We start from the raw sequence: 21,971 nt of genomic DNA, 5'->3' as shown, positions 1-21,971 counted from the left end.
TTGTATAAAACTTTGATATAAAGTGGATTTTTTGGCCAAAATGATTTGATTTGTTAGTAGTTATTTTCAATTAATATTAACCAATCATAAGCATTTTGGATAATTTTGACCTAACCAGAAACTCAACTGTTTTATACAATATCCTGCAGGTAGGAAACCAGTATCTGAGTCCTTTTTGAGAGGGCAACAGAAGAGGATTGGAATAGAACCCACTATCTGTTGGGTTTGAAACAGACACTGATGCCACTAGACCAGCTCTCATTCTATTGAATTGTTTTACCTGTGTGCCCCTTCTGGCAGGTCAAACTGAGCGAGTTCTACTGTTTGTCTGTACGAGGCCGGGTCTTTGTCGCACTGTGTTTTTGCTGCCTTATAGTCCTCTGCTACATAGCATGCCTGTTGGGGAAAGATATGAACATTACAAAAAGACCAGTTTAAAAAATATGTACTAGAAACACGTAAGAGTATGTATCAATTAGTTTCATCAATTTGTAGTTTGAATATTATTTTAAAAAACATACTTAAGTTATCGTAGGATCTCTATAAAAACAAACAAAAGTGCCGCAGAGCGAATGTCGATAGTCTGTGTTTTGCCCATTCAAACAAGGAGAATTACTCAACAGCTACAAGGTACGAGGCATTGAGTTATCACCCATAACAGGTTTTTGCTTTAAAGATCACTGTAACCTTGACCTTTGACCCGATGACCCCTTAAATCAATAGGGGTCATTCACTGGTCAGGCCCAACCTCAACTTCAAGCTTGATGACCATACATGTAGGTCCAGGCATTGTTGAGTTATCACTCGGACAAGCTTGGACAACCATTTCCCATTAAATGTCACTGTGAACTTGACCTTTGACCCCTAAAACAATTGGGGTCATCTACTGGTCAGGCCCAACCTTCATGACGAGTTTGATGACAATAGGTGCAAGAATTGTTGTGTTATCTTTCGGACAAGCTTTGGTCTAGCAAAGACTAACAATCGAACTGACATGTGCAAAGCAATATACCCCCTTATCTTCGATAGGTGGCATGATAAAAAGGCAGCAGTGTTAATTAATACATATAATGGAAGAAGGAAATACTTAAAACATAAATATGCTGTAAAAATTAAACCTTGGACTTGTATATACAGCTATTCCGAACACCATTTATCCGAAATTATTTTTCTGTCCCGATTTTACTCCTTCATTGTTTAACTACTTTATAATCTTTAATCTGAAATGGCTTATCCGACATAATCGCTATTCCGAAGTAAAAATTGATCATGTCACATTTGTTCACACTATTCTTCGAATGCATCGGCTTAGGGTGACAATGGATCACAAAAAGCGCTTGTTAAAGAATGACATTGAGCATCCGTCTGTTACAAACATTGATGTCAGAAAATGAGCGATGCATTTGGGTGATGCAGTATGTATATAATTGCTGGTTAACACAACTTGAATATCATTCGGAAATGTCTTTCTCATCAGATTTTATTGCAGCATTGCTTACTCGACTAGTTACCAAACAATTCGTGCTATGTTCCCAATGCATACATGTGCTGTCATTTTGTTTTAAATGTTTTATGTTGTTTTAATAAAGAAGTATAATAACAAATTATTTGTCATTTATTAAACAATAAATCAACAAATATTTTTGTGTACGAAAGATAACTCAAACTGAATGTATCGTATTGGTCACAAGTATTCCATGTCATCTTTAATTCGTGAACGCTGTCATTCTCTGAAAATTGTTAAACCGAAATATCGCTATTCCGAAACAATTTTTTGGGTCCCTACGATTTCGGATAAATGGTGTTCAACTGTACAGTAAAGCTTTGCTAACATTTGAAACTAACCTGTTCGGCAATGTATCTGACCAGAGGTCTCTCTACAGGTGTGTTAAATCTGTAGCGATTCTCCAGCAGAGCTATATGAAGCGAGTCCTGGATCTTGGCACCTCCATACGCTTGGCGGGACACACCTCCCTCGATCAACACTCCTGAAAGGATAATGGTAGTATTATAAAACTTCTAGTGTTTCCTTGTAAAAAAACAGGTGATAAGTAAAACAGTTTTTCTTATACACTTTCTGGTCATTTATAGAGATTTATCAGTGAAATAAAAATGATATTTCATGGTTTCAAACAGTGAAATAATAATTTGATATTTTATATTTTTTCACAATTTTATATTCTCTACTCTATATTCAGAATCAAACGTCAGTGTGCACAGGGCTGGGACTCAAAATCATAGAAGTAATTTCCAAACTGATAATACTCTTGATACAATTTTGCGCGCCTCTGAATAACTACAATAAATTATCCTTCTTTATATCCTGTTTAGGCACATAATAAAAAGATAAATTGTCTAATTGCAAGAGATTGAAGTAAGATGTGTAAAGATCTTAGTATTAAATTGAGAAGCTAATTTTTTAAGAGTTTCCAAATGAAAACAGTAAAAACTCAATTACTAAAACTTCATAGTGGTGTTTCTCCATCTTTATATTACAATAATAGTAAAGCAAGTTATTACAACATTATACTGATCACTCTCATTGGCACAATAATATGCAAGAGTGTGATTGCTACATGAGAGTGTGATTGCTACACGAGAGTGTGATTGCTACACGAGAGAGTGATTGCTACACGAGAGTGTGATTGCTACACGAGTGTGATTGCTACACGAGAGTGTGATTGCTACACGAGAGTGTGATTGCTACACAAGAGTGTGATTGCTACACAAGAGTGTGGTCTTGTGTTGTGGATGAAACCAGAGTACCTGTAGAAAACCCACTTGCCTGGCTTGGTGACCACAATCCAAACAAACTTGCGCCCAGGCCAGGAATCAAACCTGGTATGCCTTGGTGAGAAGTATGTGTGCTAACCACTTCATATACAGGCCAACCAATCCTAAGGTTATTCATAGCCAACTTAACATATTCTGTGAGTAACTACTTTTGGGCAGTCATAACGCAGCAACATTGTATCACCTATTTTTTCCTACCTTCATAAATCGGCATGATATCCAGCCTCTCACCGATGTCGACAATGATGCCGGACATTGCGTTGTATGAGTACAGAGCAAGCAGTGCCTGCTGGACCATACACGCACCTCGCATGTGAAGCTCATCTACCAAGATACGCATCAGTCGTTCTTGTAGCTTTTGCCCTAGAGGTTGGGGCGTGCTCAACATTACCTGGTAGGATAAAGAAGAACTTTGAAATAACAGCAAATCTATTTGTTTTAAATACATGCATCCCACAAATGTTACCACAAAAATATATGCTTTGCCTAGGGGAGGGGGCATTCTCAACATAACCTTGTAGTTGTTGGGATATAAAGGATTTCGTTTATTTATTACACATATTGTGGTTTTATATATGGAAAAATCTCTTAACCATTTGACATAAAAAATAGTTTTCTTTATTTGACATTGAAAACATTCTGACAGCCATATCATATAAGGTCTGGTCATTATGTACATGACACTCAGCCTGACTCTGGTCATGCCGGTCATAATAAACATTCTGACAGTCGTACCATATAATGAGTTGGATCCACTTTGAGATCGGTGAACACTTTCTTCAGGATGGCCGTCATCACAGACATGTCAATGTTGAACTGAAATATTGAGAACATAAAAGTCCATGTCTTCAGATGTTAATCATACATGTAGAGGTTTTGCGCATTAACAAATGTTTACAGTAATCCTTCAACTTTCAACTTTTGTTTAAATAACATCCAATATTTGAGAAATTTCAGGCGTATGCAGATGAAACAGGATTCCAATTATTATTATTATTTGTTGGTGATATCAATCCGATTTTAAAAATAACTTGTAATACACATTATTGCTTTTTAATATTTTTTATGACAATCAGGGGTTACTGGCGTGTAGCTAGGGCCAATTTGGGATTACACAGATGGATGCTTTGGGGGTGGGAGTGGGAGGTGGTCGCCCCCTTCTGCTTCAGTTTTCATATCAAATTCGGGATTTTTGGTATGACAAAAACTTTTGACTTGTCAAAATTTTATAACACAACTGCGTATTTGCTTACAGTCAGCTATGCGCTTGGGTTATTAGTTTTGGAATATTCTGGGTAACCTGTGTGGTTCTGAGTGATAAAACATCCTGGATAATTTACATATATTTTGTCACCACTTGCAAAAAATGGGCTGAAAATGGATATTAAATCTGGGATGATGTATCGATATCCTCTGTAAAGGATGTGGTATTCTGGGAAATATCATAAAATATATACAGGTGATTTAAACAAAATAAAGCATGGAGTATTTGATGGAGGTCAATGAGCTGTAACATCACTTACTGGCTTTACTGTTCCCTGAAAACCACAGTGATGAAATGAATATAGAATGATGGTTAAAGCATGCTGATAGTTAAGAAAATGACAGATGTTATGTTGTTTTTGTAAAGGCAAGAAAGTGAAACATCACCATGATGCATGTATTTTGTATAAGATTGAGCTGCATCGCACAATTTCGTCCCTTCGACCACATATTTGATTTTGCTGTTTTATTGTGTACTTCAGATGCAATACTGAACATTTCAGAAAGATATCTCTAAAACTGCGTAAGATACTGATTACAAGTAAGATAATGCATTGGGCATTTCAAATACAATATTTGACATCAAACAAATGATGTCATAGAATATTTTTAAACAATCAGGCTGTGGTTGCTTTGGAAACATGAGTGAAGTAATTGTCATAAATTGTCAAGAAAATGCTGCGCTAATGACAGAACTTTTAAAGAAAAAGGCTTGGAAGAAATTAAAACATTGAAAAATTCATAATTTTTGGATATTTTCTATATTAATAATGAACATTTCATTTGTCATAATTATGTCCTAAGGCCCAAAATGTGAGATACAGCCCATGAATATACATAATGAGTGTATAATTGTTGTATATATCAAAGAATTATACATTATAGTGAGTTAAAATAAACAGAGCAACGGGTGATATAACTAAATATCATGTTATTTGTGCAACAATGTTAATGTTTCATCAGCAAACCAAAAGAACAAAACCTTCAATTTTTACCCAATGATTAAATTAAACAATATAAAACACACAAAAAAGCCATGTTTTCTCATTTGACACATACCTTGTCCACTTTATTTGTAGGCTGTATCGGGTATACAACATCAGACGTGTGCCGAACTTCTGGTTTGAAGGCGTCAGGGCCAACCACGATGTGGCCTGACTCCTTATTCACAGCCACAACACTCGGGAAATACACCTGAGGCAGGGTTGCTGGAAACAGAATATTTCAATAATTTTCATGTTGATTTGATTTGATTTTTCTTTTCTTTTTCTATCCTGTTATTCATTCAGAAATATTATGCTCTTCTTTGGGCGTTATAACATGTGTTTGAAATTGCCTAACTCCTACCAGTAATGACTTATCACAGCATATTTTACATATCTATTTAATATGAAAATGATGCAAATGAAACACCAACATAAAAGTTTTTTAAAATGTTTCAATCTGACAGCATTTGAATGAGTTTTCATCTGAAATTTATTTCATTACTTCCTTCAACTATTCAATAACATACCATACAGGTGTTAACAGTGGATTGATACAAATTTTCTTCATTTTGCATACTGAGTTTTATAAATGTTTATTAAACAGTTTCCATACATTTTTTTTACTGTTTACTGCCCACAAAAATAATTTGCATTTTAAAAGCAGCAGCCAAAAGTCATTTTGGGGCTAAGTTTGCTCAATTGAGTGATTTGATTGGTTAATGGTTATTATTGGGTAAATATTGACCAATCAAAAACAATTTGGCTATCTATGTCCTATGACCAAGTCAAGGAATTAACCATTTCGACACAATTGGCTGCTGCTGCCATTGTGTAAACAGTAAAACATGTTAAAGCATTATAAACCAATGCATACGTCTCTCCCCAAGAATGCCGGCTCTTATCCCACTGCTTCCAATGTCCACTATGATCACCTTCTGTAAGAATAAGATATTTGATTAATTTTTAAGTTTATGCTTCAATTTATTTATTCTACAAACAATTGTGAAACAAGTTCTTACAATATTATATTAATTGCTCTCATTAGCATGATGTTACGCAAGTGTTGCCTTGTGATGATGGGGAAATCTGAGTACCCGGACAAAACCCACTTGTCTGGCTTAGTGACTATAAACCAAACTCAGCCTACTCATTTATTTATAAATAACACATTGTTAAGCTATGAAAATTAAAGACCAGCTTACAAAATTAAAAACTTACCTTTTTAGGGTTAGGCATGGATGCAGGTGCCGGTCTCACGTATGTAGCTTTCACATTGTCTGCTGTCTGTGACTCCAGGGCAACTTTCCATTGCCCGTACTCGTGATCTGTTGGCACGCGTACCATCAAGTACTTCCCTCGCTGGATAACGGAAATCATATTATCATTTTAATCAATTGTTTAAAATTTTATTTTATTCATAGGAGAAAAATAAAATTCTGATTTCAGTTTATGTCAATCTTGAAATTGTCTTGTGAAATTCACTATTTATTTGAGTTTCAACATTGTTCAAATTATACAACATATATAGAAAAATTATGGCTACCAAAACATTGATATTAAGTCATCAATAGTTATTGGAAATCTACAGCACAGCATCAAACAAATAAATCGCACTACAACATTAACCAGCATACCCCATCATCAACACCAAGGACACGGGGCCCTAGCTCGTCCACTTTCCCGCCCATTAGCTGCAGACTGTCACTTGGCTTGTCCCGACCTCCGGACTGTAACACACAAATAGGCAATTGAATATAAAATGGGAGAGAGTGGGAGATCTAAGGTTAAATAATACTCATTTTTTCAGGCTATTTTCTACTATATTCTACTCAAAAAACGTCATCAGGTGAATTTATTATAATGAGTGTTCAATTGTTCCTTTAAGAGTTGATGTAAAACGTACGCTGTGTCAAACAAAATTATACAGAAGAAAGATCAAAGCAATTTCGCCTACTTTAATGGCGATTTATTAAAGCAAGCAAATGAGGAAATGCATTCCTCGGTCTACTATTTCAGATCTCCAACTGTTTCGATTTATAAATTGAGGTAATAAAGAATATGATATAATAAGGAAGAATTGATGTTTCAATTTCTCTAGAGAAATATAAACATTCAGATATCAGAATAGAGTAAATCAATCTGTACATCTTTTCTAACTACAGAAAGTCATGCTATACAGTAGAAGAACATGCAAAAGAAAGTCTGCAGATGAGAATATACAGAAATATGAGCAAAAATGTTTTCCAATGTTAATGATTTGTAAGTTTTGCACATGATTCCCAGCAAAGATTAGTCTCCCTTGACCTGCCCATCACTCACACAAGACCATGTGGTTCTCTTATGCAATGGCCTTGCTCCCAGTGACCTCATATTTAATACCATTTGAGCAATTTCTGGCAATAATTGTGAATGATATTTTTAGTTTATATATGTTATGCACATGTGCCAGGACGATTTCCCTTCTAAAGCACCTGACTCCAACAATATACAGCTTTTTACAGTAAACAATTACTTTATGAAATTTTTTCTGCTGATCATATCAATAATTCACATTCTTGCTATGTTGCAGAAGATGAATAGCACACTACAATTTAAAACCAAAGTATGGTAGCTAAATCATTGCCAAAATGCACCACCAAACTAGAAATATTTGTACACACATTCTGATTGAATATGGAACAGTAGCCAAACAATTCACTTGCAAAATTATAACAGAAAGATTACAACTTTAATAACTTAAACAGAGCTCACTTTGTAAATCAAATGAAAATTAATTATGCCATTTATCATTTATTTATACTGAAGATATATATATACAATATTATCAATTTGATAAATTCCTTTTAGCATGAGTCAGTTTTGTTTTTAATAGTTAATTAGAAAAGGAATGTTAACGCTAGACCAGGTATATGTCCTTGTGATGTAGCTGCGTTTGCATATAAACTTACCTGGCGAGAAACCTAAAATTAAATGTCAGAATATGGTAGAAATTGGTGCTTTGGTCTGACGGAAATCCCAAGAACTGCAGAAACAAGACAAACAATCTTATGCTGTTCTTATTTTGCCAAGCAAATGTTACATAGCTCAGATGACAATATCAACGCAAAAAAGCTATTGATATCATTGTGATTCATGCTAAGTTTAGATGCCTGTTGAACCAATGAAATTTGCTTATCATTTGTAAGGGTATATTGCTAACAGATTGTATGTAAAAAAATGACCAAAAATATGATGAAGTTATGACAGTTTTTGTTCTTTATATCGACTGAAATGACAGAATGTTCAATCTTTCAAGGTCGAAAACTGCGTGCTTGCAGTATTTTTATCAGTATAATACAGACATATTCTTCCTTGACATGTTAAACCGTTTCAAATAATTTGAAAATCATGTAAGGTCAGCAGGCATTGAAATTTCACACAATACACTGAATTGCAATTTTTACCTAAATCCAATTTAAAAAGAAAGAGCAAGCAAGTATAACCCAAAATATGCATTCTTGATGCATCGGAATGAAATCAATACAGCTATAGGCTAGCATATTGCTGTGCAATGTAGCAATTTATTGCAGAAAAAGACGATGCAACATCGGCATGCGGGCATATAATATAGATTGCATGCATACGAAATATTGAATGCAGGCCATTCTCATTCAAACAGATTGGTTGTCAAGCATAAAACTGATAACAATCTCAACTATTTAAGCTTATTTAAATAAAAAGAACAAAAGGTATTAACTATCTTATGTAAGCAAGTTTGGGAAAAGAAACAATGTCATTTCAATTTCTTATGCAAAAACTAACATAAAATATTTTCGCTTGATAATAAACTATACATGAAATACAGCAATACAAAATTATAACTTAGTGTAGTCGTCAATAAAATAAATCAAGCAAACAATTCTAAAGCCAGACACACTGGCTCTTATTCTTATTAATCGTATAAAACTTTATTTTATATTCAGTTGATGGGGAAAATAATATTGCACCTAAGTTTGCTCATTACTTTAACAGGGAACCCTTGTTTGGCCAAATTATCTACATCATAAACATTATGAATTACCCATAAATGTTAAAATTTCAATTGACCAAAGAAACAGCAGTCATTCTTTATACATGCATTAAAGCTGCACTCTCACAGATTGACCGTTTTGACAACTTTTTAATTTTTTCCTTGGAATGAGCCAATTTTTGCGTAAATATCTGCACACCAGTGATATAAGACTGCTGATCGCAGATTTTTATATTTCTGTAAATAATGTTTTATGGCTAAAAGCGTTACTAAGGGTTTATGAAAAATGCATAAAACATCAATTTTTGAACTTAAATATGAAAAGTTGCGATCTGATTTTTTGTCAGCAGTCTTATATCACTAGTTTCCATGCATTTTCGCATAAATAATAAATTCCAAGACAAAAAATAAAAAAGTTGTCAAAACGTTCAATCTGTGAGAGTGCAGCTTTACGGGAAACCTTTTTTTTTTCCTTAAGTGCAAAAATGTATTAAAACAAGCAAAACAAATTTGTTTTATGTAAATAGGAGACGGTGACAAAATTATTAGGAAATGATAACAAAAAAACTGAAAGAACACCCTGACAAAGAAGTCTGTAAAAATATAAATAATTGTTCTTCCCTAGAACAAGATTGCACATTAAGGATGCATGAATGACACAAGCAGACAAACAAAAATGCTCCAGCAGCTAATAGAAATAACCAAGAAGAAGAGCTGTCACTTTAAGTGATGAATACCCCTGAAGTGTCAGACAGATCAATGGAATATGCCTATATTCAGGAAGATCTAACATCAACTGTAACCATATAATAGGCAGGACTCCATAATTTTCTCAAGTGTGGAGGATCGATGACCTAAGAGGTAGGAACCTGGGGTTTGCACGCAACACATCCAGAGATTAAGATCTGTGTTTTGCATTGATATGCCGACATCTATGTTAGGTTATTTCAAAATTAACCATTAAGTGTGACCTTGACCTTTAAGGTAGTGATGTGGGTCCTGTGGCTGACACACAACTTTGTATGCTGAACATTTGAGGCATGTTATTTCGAAATTGCTCCTTGCATATAAAGGTATAGCACGGATCACATATACTCTTGTGCATATATGAAGCATTCCGGAAAGATTATTTTCTAAGTATGACCTTGACCATGGAGGTAGGGATGTGGGTCTTGCACAGTTTGTAAAATATTAATGTGCAAAACATTTGTGCCTCACAGGTTTTAACAAACTCCCCCTTTGTATGACAAAGTAACAGTCAAGACACGGTAAAAAATGAATGGAACGACCATAGGACCATGGACGGACTGTGCGATTTTAATATTCCCGCCAATGGGGGCATTAAAGTATTTTCCCCATTTATTAACAACAAAATAATATTTTACCCATTATAAACACCTGTTTACCTCAAAGTAGTGCAACCATCCATTTTCAGCCCTGAAGAATCTTCGTTTCCATGTCTTGAGCAGCGTTGCTTTTTTCTTGTTCATCGGCAGCTTTTCCATCAGACCTTCCATGCCAATAAATTTGTGGGATATGTCCTCTATATTCTACAATGATAAATTCAATTATGAGCTAATTTTAGCTCGACTGTGACTTAAGCTCATTGTGAGTACAATAACACATAAGTGTGTTTCCTTGGTAAAAACCAGTACTGGGCGCTATTTCACCTAGTAGCGGTTTTAAACAGTAGTACTAAATTGTTGAGGAGGAAACTGCCCCAAGGAGCCATGAGAATGTACCTCTTATTCCACTCGAATCCCAACTTACTTGAGAGAACACCTTTAACACTGGTGCCTACACATCCTAACCCTGAAGCGTTACATTGCATGATGTAGCCAATATTTTTTCTGTGTTCTCAATTTTGTTGACATACAGAACTTTTTTTTTTCATGATTATTTCTTCTTAGAATTCCCCTTATTACAATTTAACAGTTCGGTTATATATATATCATAAATAAAGGAATAGCAAGGTTGCTGTTGTATTCTCTTAATATTGTTTTGTTACATTTTCTTTAATATTCTCTGAGCTGCCAATACTTCATTATTGTACTCACATCCGGCATCATCTTGATCTCATACAGCTTGGCAAGAACTTTTACCTGAAAATAGTAGACCATAAATTATAGGACAATTTGTCATGGTCCTTCAGCAATTCAATATATAATAATATTATGTGTCCAAACTTTTAGGTGATTTTTGTAGTTGATTTTTCTTTTCTTTTTTTTTTTTTTGGGGGGGGGATGGGGGTCATGATTTAGCATGATACTGAAAGCTAACATCACATTATTGCAGATCACTTTTACTCTTAGGATCATAATAGTTCTCTTTTCAGTTATTCCATTTTACATAAAGCAACACACATAGTATGTCAAAGTAGTAGTCTCTGCCACCAGAAAGTAGGGCTGCATAAACTTGATCAGTATACCCTGTCAGTCTAGTCCCTAGAGGTATTTCTGTGCATTAATATATAAAGTAAGACTAGTCATGGGCTCAGAAAAAGGTGGTCATCTTGGCTGTTGCCTTGGCTACCATAGCCTGGATGATGCCAGCTGTCCACCCTTCCTAAAATGAACTTGAGATATTCCCAACACAAATATATCAAGAAATGCTCTGGACCAAAACATACTTCTCTAGGGACACCCTATAGCTATTTAATGATGAAAAGATACATAGCTGCAGCCCTACCAGAAATTTTGACCTATCGAGGCAAAGCTGTTTAGCTTAGTTGTTGAAGCACCTGACTTAAAATTTGGTTTCATCCTCAGACTGGCCGCATACTTTTCTGAACAACAAATAACCTGTTTTTTAGCTGATGCAATTTGAAAATTAACTGTTTTCTCAACTTGTTTAAAACTTTCAAAATAAAATTATGATATAAAGAACACTTTATTAGCATGTGACCACTTACTGGATCCCAGTCCCTGAATTTGACCCTTGTGTCCTTGACCAGTTCCTCGCCATCCTCGTTGACTTCTGGTGTTCCGTAACCTTGACTGACCTTGACCTCTGCTGACCTTTCACTCTGAGTGACCTTGACCTTGGCACCATTTTCTTCAATCTTAGCTTTAGAGGCTGGTGGAACAGGCACTTCTGAAGTAAAAAGACAAACTTTTTTTTAAAGAAGAAAAAAGGACATTCCTTAGATTAAATAAAAAAAATGTTGTTGACAACAGGATACTGCTGGAAGGCTTTACCCATGTCATTCATTGTTAATTGCCAATTATACATTGTGATACATTATCATCCTATTAAATTGGTCGTTCAGCATGCTTAAACATCATTTGCGTGGTATGTATGTATCAAGATTTTAAAAGTGCTTTCAGTAGTTTACAAATTTACATCATAAAATTAAAATGAGGTATTTAATCAAATTGAAGTTTTGCTTGGTTTAACACTTTATACCCGTGAGGGTTTTAATGACTTATATATAACCAATTCATATAAACATGCATTTGCTCGTTATGTATATTAAAATCACAATGCTACTATAAGCATTGGTGCATCAAAGTTTGCACTAAATTTCCATTAAATTCCATCAAAATAAAATGAGAACCAAAAATCATTTGAATGACTTTCTAGGATTTCAAGTTTTATTCACTGTTAGAAGGCTCTTATTTGAATGAATAAAGGTGCGGTTCAGACATGATAATGTTTTATTTTGATCTAAAATTGTTTATAGACTTGTTTTTTATACTTTTTTATGACAATTATTTTCATAATTACATCAAAGAATGTCAAGATTGACAAGTTAAGATGCCCGCTAGTGGTTTATGGTAATTAATTAAGGTTAGAGGACCATTGGACAGTGGATGAATCCAGACACATCACTTTTTGGCAGGCTTTTAGAGAATACCACCAAAGAATTAAACATGTTGAATATGTTGAGTGTTGAGTTTTTTGCTGATTTTTTTTTGTGCTGACATAAAAACAAATATGAGTACTGTGATTGTTTTGCCCCAGAAGGTATCTTTCAGGCACACCCAGGGGATTGGGACATACTGCAAAGCACCAGCCGCAGCCCCTCACCCCGGCAAAACATTGATAAACATTAATTCAGTATGGTCCTGACATAGCCATCGACAGTATATAGTTATAGTCTCATTTTGCATTATATCTCTAAGTAAAAGCAGTAATTTGGGTGCATAATGCATAAAGCAGACTTGCAAGCTATCATTAAGCACTTTTGTCAGGAAAAATATACTATGAACAATTATATACATGTATCTTCAGCACTTAGAAGTCCGACTGAATATTCCAGCTATGCGGTATGCAAATATAACATGAATCAGTTATAAGCTCAAACATGAGGCATTACATGTCAGCAGAATAGCAATAATGTCAAGCCTGCCATTGGTTTAACCAGCGCTGCCCTGACCTTTGCCTATAAACCTTGGTCTTGCGTGTGACACACACAACCATACTCATCTTGACTTTGATTACCTTAATTTAACTTTTTGCGCCTGCTTGAACAAAAGTAAAGAAATGGCAGCTTTTTCCCAAAATAATACAATCACTTTCATTTGCAGGGGGAACCAACTTGTCTGATGGTGACCACAAACCAAACTCAAATGTGCCAAGACCGAAAATGAAACCCATGACAATATCAAACGCCTTGGTGAGAAATGAAAACCGCACATATCATACATAAGCTACATTCACTCTTGACCCTCAAAGTTTTACCTTGACATATAACCTACATACCTAGAACTGGAATTTAGCACACAATCACATCATGGTGAACATTTGTGCCAAGTCAGTTTAATATGCCAAAGTTTTAGTCAGAACAATTTAAACTTCACGTAACTTCAACTGATGATGCCTAATAATGTGTTCTTAAATTGGGGCGGCATGGAACATCTATGCCAAAATATTGTAAAGCTCTTCAAGGTTTGACACAGAGTTCTGACTTCTAAGGTAAGTAATTGTGACCACTGACACCTATTAAAGTGTAACCTTCACTAGCTTATGGCCTGAATATTCCATGCAACACACAGCATCATCATGTGTCAACATGCATGGTTCAGTTCTAGTCAAGAAAAGAGAAACAATGATTCTCATAATGTTTAACATCTGTGCATATGCATGATCAAGTTCTAATCTAGTTCTAGTCTAGAAAAGAGAAACAGTGTTACAGTTTGACCATAGTGGCCATGACCTTTTGTGTAAATACCGCTGGGTTCATACCCATGTTAGCTCATCCCAAGGACCCTGGACAGAACCACATCAAGACCAACAATGACTACTTGGAGCTTTGTCAGAGTTTTAAACAGTTTCAGCTTCTATTTTATTTTCCTCCTCAACATAACATCATTTAATTTAGTTTCACTTTTAAGTATTGAAGCAGGTTTTATTACAGGTAGATGTAATTGTAAAACTTTCTTATGAGATTCATCTCACCTCCACAATAATTCTGTTCATCTGACATCATGTAAATGATAGCAAACATTTCAGAAACAACTGATTTACAGAGTCAGCAGATTTTGAACATTCAGGTGTCATAAAAGAGCTTCTTCAGATTTCTTCTTTAAGTGATTTATCAGTTAAGAACCACAAATAAATTCATACACTTGATATTCTCTTTCTACAAAGTTGTAAATTTTTTACTGACTGTTTGCTCAGTCAAGTTAGCAAGACTTTACATCTTTATTTTCATCATTCATGACCTCAATGTTAAAATATTCTTCTGTCCCTCCATACTAAAGACTGAAATTGTCATTTCTTTACTTAAATCATCATCATCATCATCATCATCATCATCATCATCATCATCATCATCAACATCATCAACATCATCATCATCATCATCATCATTGGCATTATCATTGGCATCATCATTGTTGTTTTCATCATTATCATTGTGATCATCATGATCATCATCATCATAGATTTATAACCAACAACACTTCATCATCATCATCATCATCATCATCATCATCATCATCATCATCATCATCATCATCATCATTGATTTATAATCAACAACACATCATCATCATCATCATCATCATCATCATCATCATCATCATCATCATCATAAAATTGTGACTGAGAACAAACAAAACCTGTATGATAAACTTTTAATTTAAAAAAGCGTAATGTGTTTGGCAAATACATATTCTCTTATCATGAAGTACATAACTTGCAGCTAGGCATAAATAAAAGACAAATTAATGATACATTATTAATCATTAAACCATATCACTTTAATATAACATTATATATCAGGCAAGTAGAACACAAACATTTCCATAAAACCTCAATAACAGCAATTCATTAAACACAAAGTACATCAAATAAAATCACAACATTATTTCAATTGTTTTGTTTTATAGTAACAAATTCAATATGCCAGTATACATTTATAATTGTAGCTTAAATATTTTTTAATACAAGTACAGATTTATTACAAAAATAGTTTAAACAACAACCAGGTGCATTTTATGAATTTATAAATAATATGTATAAAATGAAAATGTTTTTGAAAAATAAATCACATTAAAGATCAACAAAACATTAACGATTTACATAATGAACCTTACACAACATTTCAAAATAGTAATGAAAACTTGATATTTACTCATTAATAATTATAATTACAGTGGGCAGTAATTGTCCATTAAAGGGCAAGTCTATTTTCTGAAAAGCTTTCCCTTTAGGAATCCCTTTTTCCCCTTTTTGGACCCTTGATTGGGCTGCTGGCTTGGCACTGGCATTTGTAGTTCATTTCCATGTCCATTTGTATTAACAATCTCTGAAGAAGGAGCATTAGAATCAGTCTTGCCTCCTTTGTCCGATTCATTACTTGAGTCTCGTTTCTTAACATCGAGCTCAAGCACATTGCACGCTTGTTTGGCAAATTCCAGATGTGTTTTGTTAACTGATTCTTCATTGTGTTCATCAACTTGATCATTGTCCTTAACATGATCTTCATAGACTGCGTCAACGTCAGTCTCCAAAGCACCTGAGACTGGGTTCATTGGTGTAAGAAGATTCAACATGGCATTATGGCTACCCTGTGATGATGTCGAACCTGACCTGGTTTTTTCCTGTCTATCAAACACTTCATCCAAGTGACTGTTTGAGCCATGATGACTTGACCTGGATTTATTCATGCTTCCAGTAGATCCAGAATCTGACCATGACAGTTGACCCAGACTCGACTTCTCTCCAACACTCGTATTAGACCTTTGAAGAGATGAATTCCTTGATCCACGATCAGCAGATGATGTTGAGTTTGACCTTTTCAGAGAAGAGTCTCTAGATCTTATCTCAGCTTTTTCCCAAACAGATTCACCCTTTTCGCGACCTTTGAAACTATTTCTTCGTCTGGTATCATTCTTAATGAAAGGATTGTCCACTATGGTAGTAAACTGTCCTTTAGATTCCACACTTTCAGCTTCACCAACTAAGTCCACATGCCTGGGGCTGAGAGGAGTTGGTTTTGGAGAGACCAAAGGAGGTTTGGATCTAGATGACCTAGTGGGAGACCTTGGTGACCTTGGGGACTGCACCTCTTCATTCAAACTCTCAACCTCTAAAGGTTCGGTAGCATTGTCTTTCTGACTTATCTGTGCATGACTTCTTTTCTCTCCTGGGCTAGCAGGGGCTGCCATTGAATTATCTACTGACTCTTTACTGATACCATCAATGATATCATTTTTGTTGACTATGCTTATTTCATCTGGTTTTCTCTCCACACCTTTAAGAACATTAACCTGATCCACACTCTTGCTCTTCTTCATTCTAGATTGCTTAGATTCATGCTTATTTCTGTCTACACTAACTGCTCTAAAGACTGAGAAAGATGGCTTTGCTTTTTCCTTGCCTGCATTTTCAAAAGTCTTTGTTCTCTGTGAAACAGTGCCTTTCAAGCTTGTCGGCTCATTACTTGAATATAGCATCATTTCTGGTGTCATGTTTTTCCGATTCTTATCCGCAGGACCAGTTGGGTTGGTTTTAAGCCTGCTACTAGTTGTTCCCTTCATATAACTTGAAGTACCACCTCCATTTGTTTTACGACTTGAAGTACTTTTGTCAGACTTTGCACTCATTTCACCAAGTGATTTGACAGAGTCCTTCGAACTTATCTTATTATGGTTATTTCCTTTAGCCTTTTCTGTTGTGTCTTTCTTTCCATTATAAATTTCTTTATTAAGATTTTCTTGTGTTAATCTTCTGATAGCTTCTTCATTGCTTGATTTACCACAATGTTTACAAACATATCCATTCTCAATGTCAATCATAATATCTGTTTGCACACTTATTTCCCTTGTGACTTTCTTGTCAGTAGTAAAGCTATCCCTTCTCTCAAACGAAAGTTTTGTAGGTGATGATATCGGTGTGTTTGGCTCTGAACATTGCTCTCTAATGAATTGCTTCAGCTCTCTGACATCTTTCTTTAAGTCGTGAGATGATGGTTGAGGGGATCCATCTTTGCCCCTGGCTTTTTTCTTCTGGCTGGCATTTGTGCTGCTCATATAACTTGGTTGAGCTTTCTTTACTTCATTTTCTCCATTGGATTGTTTGCGCCTCTTCTCCTGTGTCAATGTCTCAAGCTTTGCCAACTTATCGCCAATGCTTAAATGATGGTCAGACTTAGCTGATGTGCCATTCCTTTTTGAAGTAGAACCAGCATTTGGTCCCTTTTTCCCATCAAGTTCACCTTCAGAATTTTGAACAGATTCATTTTCACTTGATGAGCTTTTGCCCCCTTTTGATTTCTTTACTTTATCCACAGGTGTTTTTACCCTTGGTGGTGTTTTTGCCCTCATTTTCTTGGAACTTTTAGGTGTAGAAGGTGCTGTCCTTTTTGGAGTTTTTGCTTCTTTATGGTAACTTTTATTTAGCTCTGCCTTAATCTTTTCACCGTCCAATTCTCTGCTGATATTAGGATCCTCCCCCACCGGTTGGCCTGTGAAGAATTCATGCATCCTGTCAAGCTTATTTGGGCTTTCATCATTAAGAACCCATTCAGAAGACCCAGCCTTATATAGACTCTCACTGACTGGTAATGTCCTCCCTTCTTCATCACCATCACTATCATATGGTTGTTCCTGTAACTCATACGTCACAGAGGCATTGGGATCTTCAATGAATCCATTATCTTCAACTTCATCTTCTGGCACTTTTCCTTCTGAAGTCATGGATTTAGTGGGACTTTTTCTTTTTCTTTCAGACCTACCAGCATTTCCTGATTTTACACTTGATTTATAACTAGGTGTTGAAAGCTGTGATTGTTCAGGGCTTTTTGCTCCAAAGATGGAATTTATATTTTGTGCAACAGTTATAATCTCTTCCGTTGGCTGCACAAGTTCAGGAATATCAGAATATTGATCCTTTATTACGCCATTTTCTTTTCTGTACGGTGGAACAGATGGTATGGAACTTATTGCAAACTCGTTATGTCTGGTACCTAACACTGGGCTCTGGCTATCGTTACCACGGTTTTTCAGTCTTTCTATGAAATATTTCGGCTCTTCATCTTCCTCTTCCTCTTCATGGTGTTCTTCTTCAGCCTGCTTGCCATTTTGACCCTCATGTGCAGTGTGCCCATTTTCCTGCCCTAGTGATGAATATCCTCCAATGTTATTACTTCTGTAGCTCCTAAACCCACTGCCAGGCACAACAGTGTTAGACTGTGTGTCAATATCTTTTGTTCTTGTTGTAAATGTTTTTCCCTTAAGCCCAACTGAAGTCTGTCCCAGGACTGACTTTCTTATATCCGCAAAGATGGACGTATCTTCTGATTTTTCTGAGTTACTGTATTTGGAAGTATATGCTGGCCTATCACTGTACAATTTGGAAGTAAATGTTGGCCTTTCAAAAGCACTTCTTGTTGTTGATGTATAGTCTCTATCAGTCTTCAAATTTCTACGAGGGGCAATAATTGAAGCCTTTATGTCACTGAACAAGTTACCCCAATCCTCAGTTGCATTTGATTCACCACCAGAACTGTAACCGCCAACCTTAGGCCGTGCACCACCAAAGTTTTCCTTATCTTCAGAATCATCCCTCATCGACGTTGTTCGTCTTATCCTAAGCCTTGACATTTCAGTTTCTGGCTCAGTTGCTGTTGACCTAACTCGTGCGGTTCTTGTGATCACTCCAGTCGTTCTTTCGCCACGATTTTTCAGAATCTCCTGTCTCTTGGCCTCGCGATCCTTCCGCATCTGTTCCAGTTCTTGAAGACGACGGAGACGGTCATTTATTTCGCTCCCTTCCGGAGCCCACATTCCATTCAGCAAAGTCTCATATGATGTCATTTTGAATTATGTGGTGTATGAAATTTGCTCAATCACAGTCTGAATAACCAGCTTTCATAAACATACATAAACACTGTCTTACTATTTTTCTTTTCTCAAATGTCTGATGTTAACACATGGTTTCAAGTTCACCAATTTTCTTTTCGTTATTATTCCGTTTCATGTATACTTTCATCATAGTTCATTTAACAAATATTGAACCCACGTAATCAATATCCCACGTTAAAACATTTTTGTAAAACCCTTTCTGCCGACTATGTCTTAATGTCTTAGTTTAATCGTCTTTGCAGTATTTAATCAATATAAATATCTTGCTTTTCCTTGTTAAATCCCTCTTGCTTTCATTTGTTGTGTAATAGAATGTCCAAGTGTATATCAAGTGGTCACAGATGTATGAGAAGGCTCTTTTGATGACAAACAACAATTAATCCACCAATCCTTGAAACAGCTTTACGTTTGGGTGAAGTTATTCATTAAGAAATGTCACTCTTCGTCACTGTTCTGTTTTTATCCAAGTACTAGATTAAAAACCTTCCTTTCAGCATTCATAGGTATAAGTTGTTTTTAAAACTTCCAATATGTTTTAAAAGTTTGATTTAAGCCATAAATGTTACCCAAGCATGACAGCCTACACAGTTCCCATACATAATTTAAATCCCTTCCTCTGCCCTCGCATATATTTACAATCCAGTCACATGCTCTCCTGATAAAGAGGTAAAATTGCTCTCGATGAGTTTTGAAAAATGCTTGAACCACAAATTGGAAAAAACGGTTCAAAACACAAGCACAGGTAAAATCTTGACAATTTATGACAGAAAGGTAGATCAGAGCGTAGATCAATCAGGTCACGCCTCCTGCACATAGATTGTCATAGTACATTCACCGACTATACCACCATATCCCTATTTAAAGTCAACAAAAATCAATTTTGTTTTCACTCAAACAACCTGTTTTAAACCATTACGTTCAATCCCTTAAAATAATTGCTTCACAAGCCACCGATCTGATGCAGCATTTTTTTCAAACCAGTGGACACTCCTAACTCCAATCAGGCATCAGTTAAGTCAACAACGAAATCGCTGTACACTTATATTCAAAATTTCAAATACTTGATGGTTGGAGATAGACACCAATCACAAATGACTACAATAATAAAGTGATATAGATGTTTGTTACATTATGTATGCGAGTTGGTAGCGAGTGAATGTGATCATTAGCATGTTTTCTCCACCGAAAGGCATGCAATCAATCAAATGTCAGCGGGGATATGAAGCAAGTTAAGGTACACTCAGAAGACAAATGGACCACTATGGACTGGACCGACTTGCGTTACTTGGTTTAAATGTCATTTATTTCTTTTCCCTTGCCTTAAGCTGTAGACAGTATGACTCATTTAGAATATTGCTGAGGCGGGAAAAAGGTGACATTCAAGTTAAATTGATTTCATAAAGTATTCATATCATTAATGAATAGCCATATGATTTATTTGGTATTTTCTTGCCTTATTATATGATATTATTGTTTACCCATTCTGTTCCATTCTGATTTTCTTTAAAATCTTATATGTCTTCAATGCAAATTTCAAGGGTTAACAAGCCAAGTTTTTGTTACATAAATGACTTTAAATGTGTTTACTTACAAGTCATATTTCAATACAACAATTCAAGGTGTAGCCAAACAACAATGCAAAGTCTTGAATTCAGCCATAAAAAGCTGTCGTAAAGCTGTTTGTAACATCTCAAAACCAATAAAGAATGATTTTGATCTATTGCTTGCCTACTCTTGCCAATAAAAGCCATAAAGCAGTGTTTGTTTTCAATGATATTTGATCACATGATATGTAAATATTGATATTTTCTTTTCTATGTATTTATTACTATTGTTGTGAGAGCATAAAAAAGCAATTTTGGAAAAGTAACATTATTCCTGATTTTAGACTATGACATTGTAAAAGGGGTTGAACATAACTGATATAAATGTTCTCAAAAACATACTGGGCATTTGCCATTTTAGCAGAAACACTTCATCACTTCTGCATGATAATGTATATAAATTGGGTTAAGTGTAACCTATTTTAGCACTCAAAAGCATGATATCTATAGAAATTAAAGTTAATGGGTGTTGTGTAACCTACAATTAGTTCAATAAAGTCCTAGTTTATACTCAGCTGCCGAACATTTACAAAATACAGGTGACAAAGTAATATTGACAATCCCATCAGCAAACTGAATCTAAATCTCGATCTATTTTGTATCTTACATACATGAACTTAGATCTGATTGATAAATTATTAAGAAATTTATTCAGCAAAAGTGCAGATGTAAGTACTTTTCATGCTCTTGTCACAATTGATATTTTTCTCTTTCTGTATGATGGTATATTTAATAGCTCAACAGATATATATTAAAGCAGCAGCCAACCCCTCCCACTGTCAATGTGTCCAGCTAGTTAATTGTCTGTGACGAGGCTCACCCGGTCTGGCCTATCTTTACACCATCTGCTGACCACAACATTGAACTGGTCATCTTGGTGACACTTCATGGACCGGAATGACCCTACCTCTCAATATGTACCTTTTCTTAATTTAGTGAATGTGAGAAATCGCTTGTTTTGGGTTACATTGAACCTGAATAATTAAATACATTGAATCTGTGT

At 35.3% G+C, this 21,971-nt stretch overlaps 1 protein-coding gene across 2 annotated transcripts in view; it reads right to left on the bottom strand.

Moving 5' to 3' along the window:
* The window catches only part of LOC128218147 (POTE ankyrin domain family member J-like), a 50,760-nt gene that overhangs the window by 5,196 nt on the left and 23,593 nt on the right, over positions 1-21,971 (bottom strand). For both annotated transcript variants that reach the window (XM_052925705.1, XM_052925704.1), the window contains exons 6-16: positions 11,963-12,144; positions 11,109-11,153; positions 10,458-10,601; positions 6,677-6,769; positions 6,261-6,401; positions 5,917-5,977; positions 5,116-5,264; positions 3,529-3,609; positions 2,992-3,184; positions 1,846-1,988; positions 281-396 (exon numbers count right to left, since the gene is read on the bottom strand). In XM_052925705.1, the coding sequence (XP_052781665.1) occupies positions 281-396; positions 1,846-1,988; positions 2,992-3,184; positions 3,529-3,609; positions 5,116-5,264; positions 5,917-5,977; positions 6,261-6,401; positions 6,677-6,769; positions 10,458-10,601; positions 11,109-11,153; positions 11,963-12,144 (1,348 nt within the window). The remainder of the gene's footprint in view (positions 1-280; positions 397-1,845; positions 1,989-2,991; positions 3,185-3,528; positions 3,610-5,115; positions 5,265-5,916; positions 5,978-6,260; positions 6,402-6,676; positions 6,770-10,457; positions 10,602-11,108; positions 11,154-11,962; positions 12,145-21,971) is intronic.

The sequence above is a fragment of the Mya arenaria genome, chromosome 14 (genome assembly GCF_026914265.1).
Source record: "Mya arenaria isolate MELC-2E11 chromosome 14, ASM2691426v1".
NCBI lineage: Eukaryota > Metazoa > Mollusca > Bivalvia > Myida > Myidae > Mya > Mya arenaria.
Note: the sequence above shows the minus strand (reverse complement) of the source record. Positions and strands in the feature narration are given on the sequence as shown.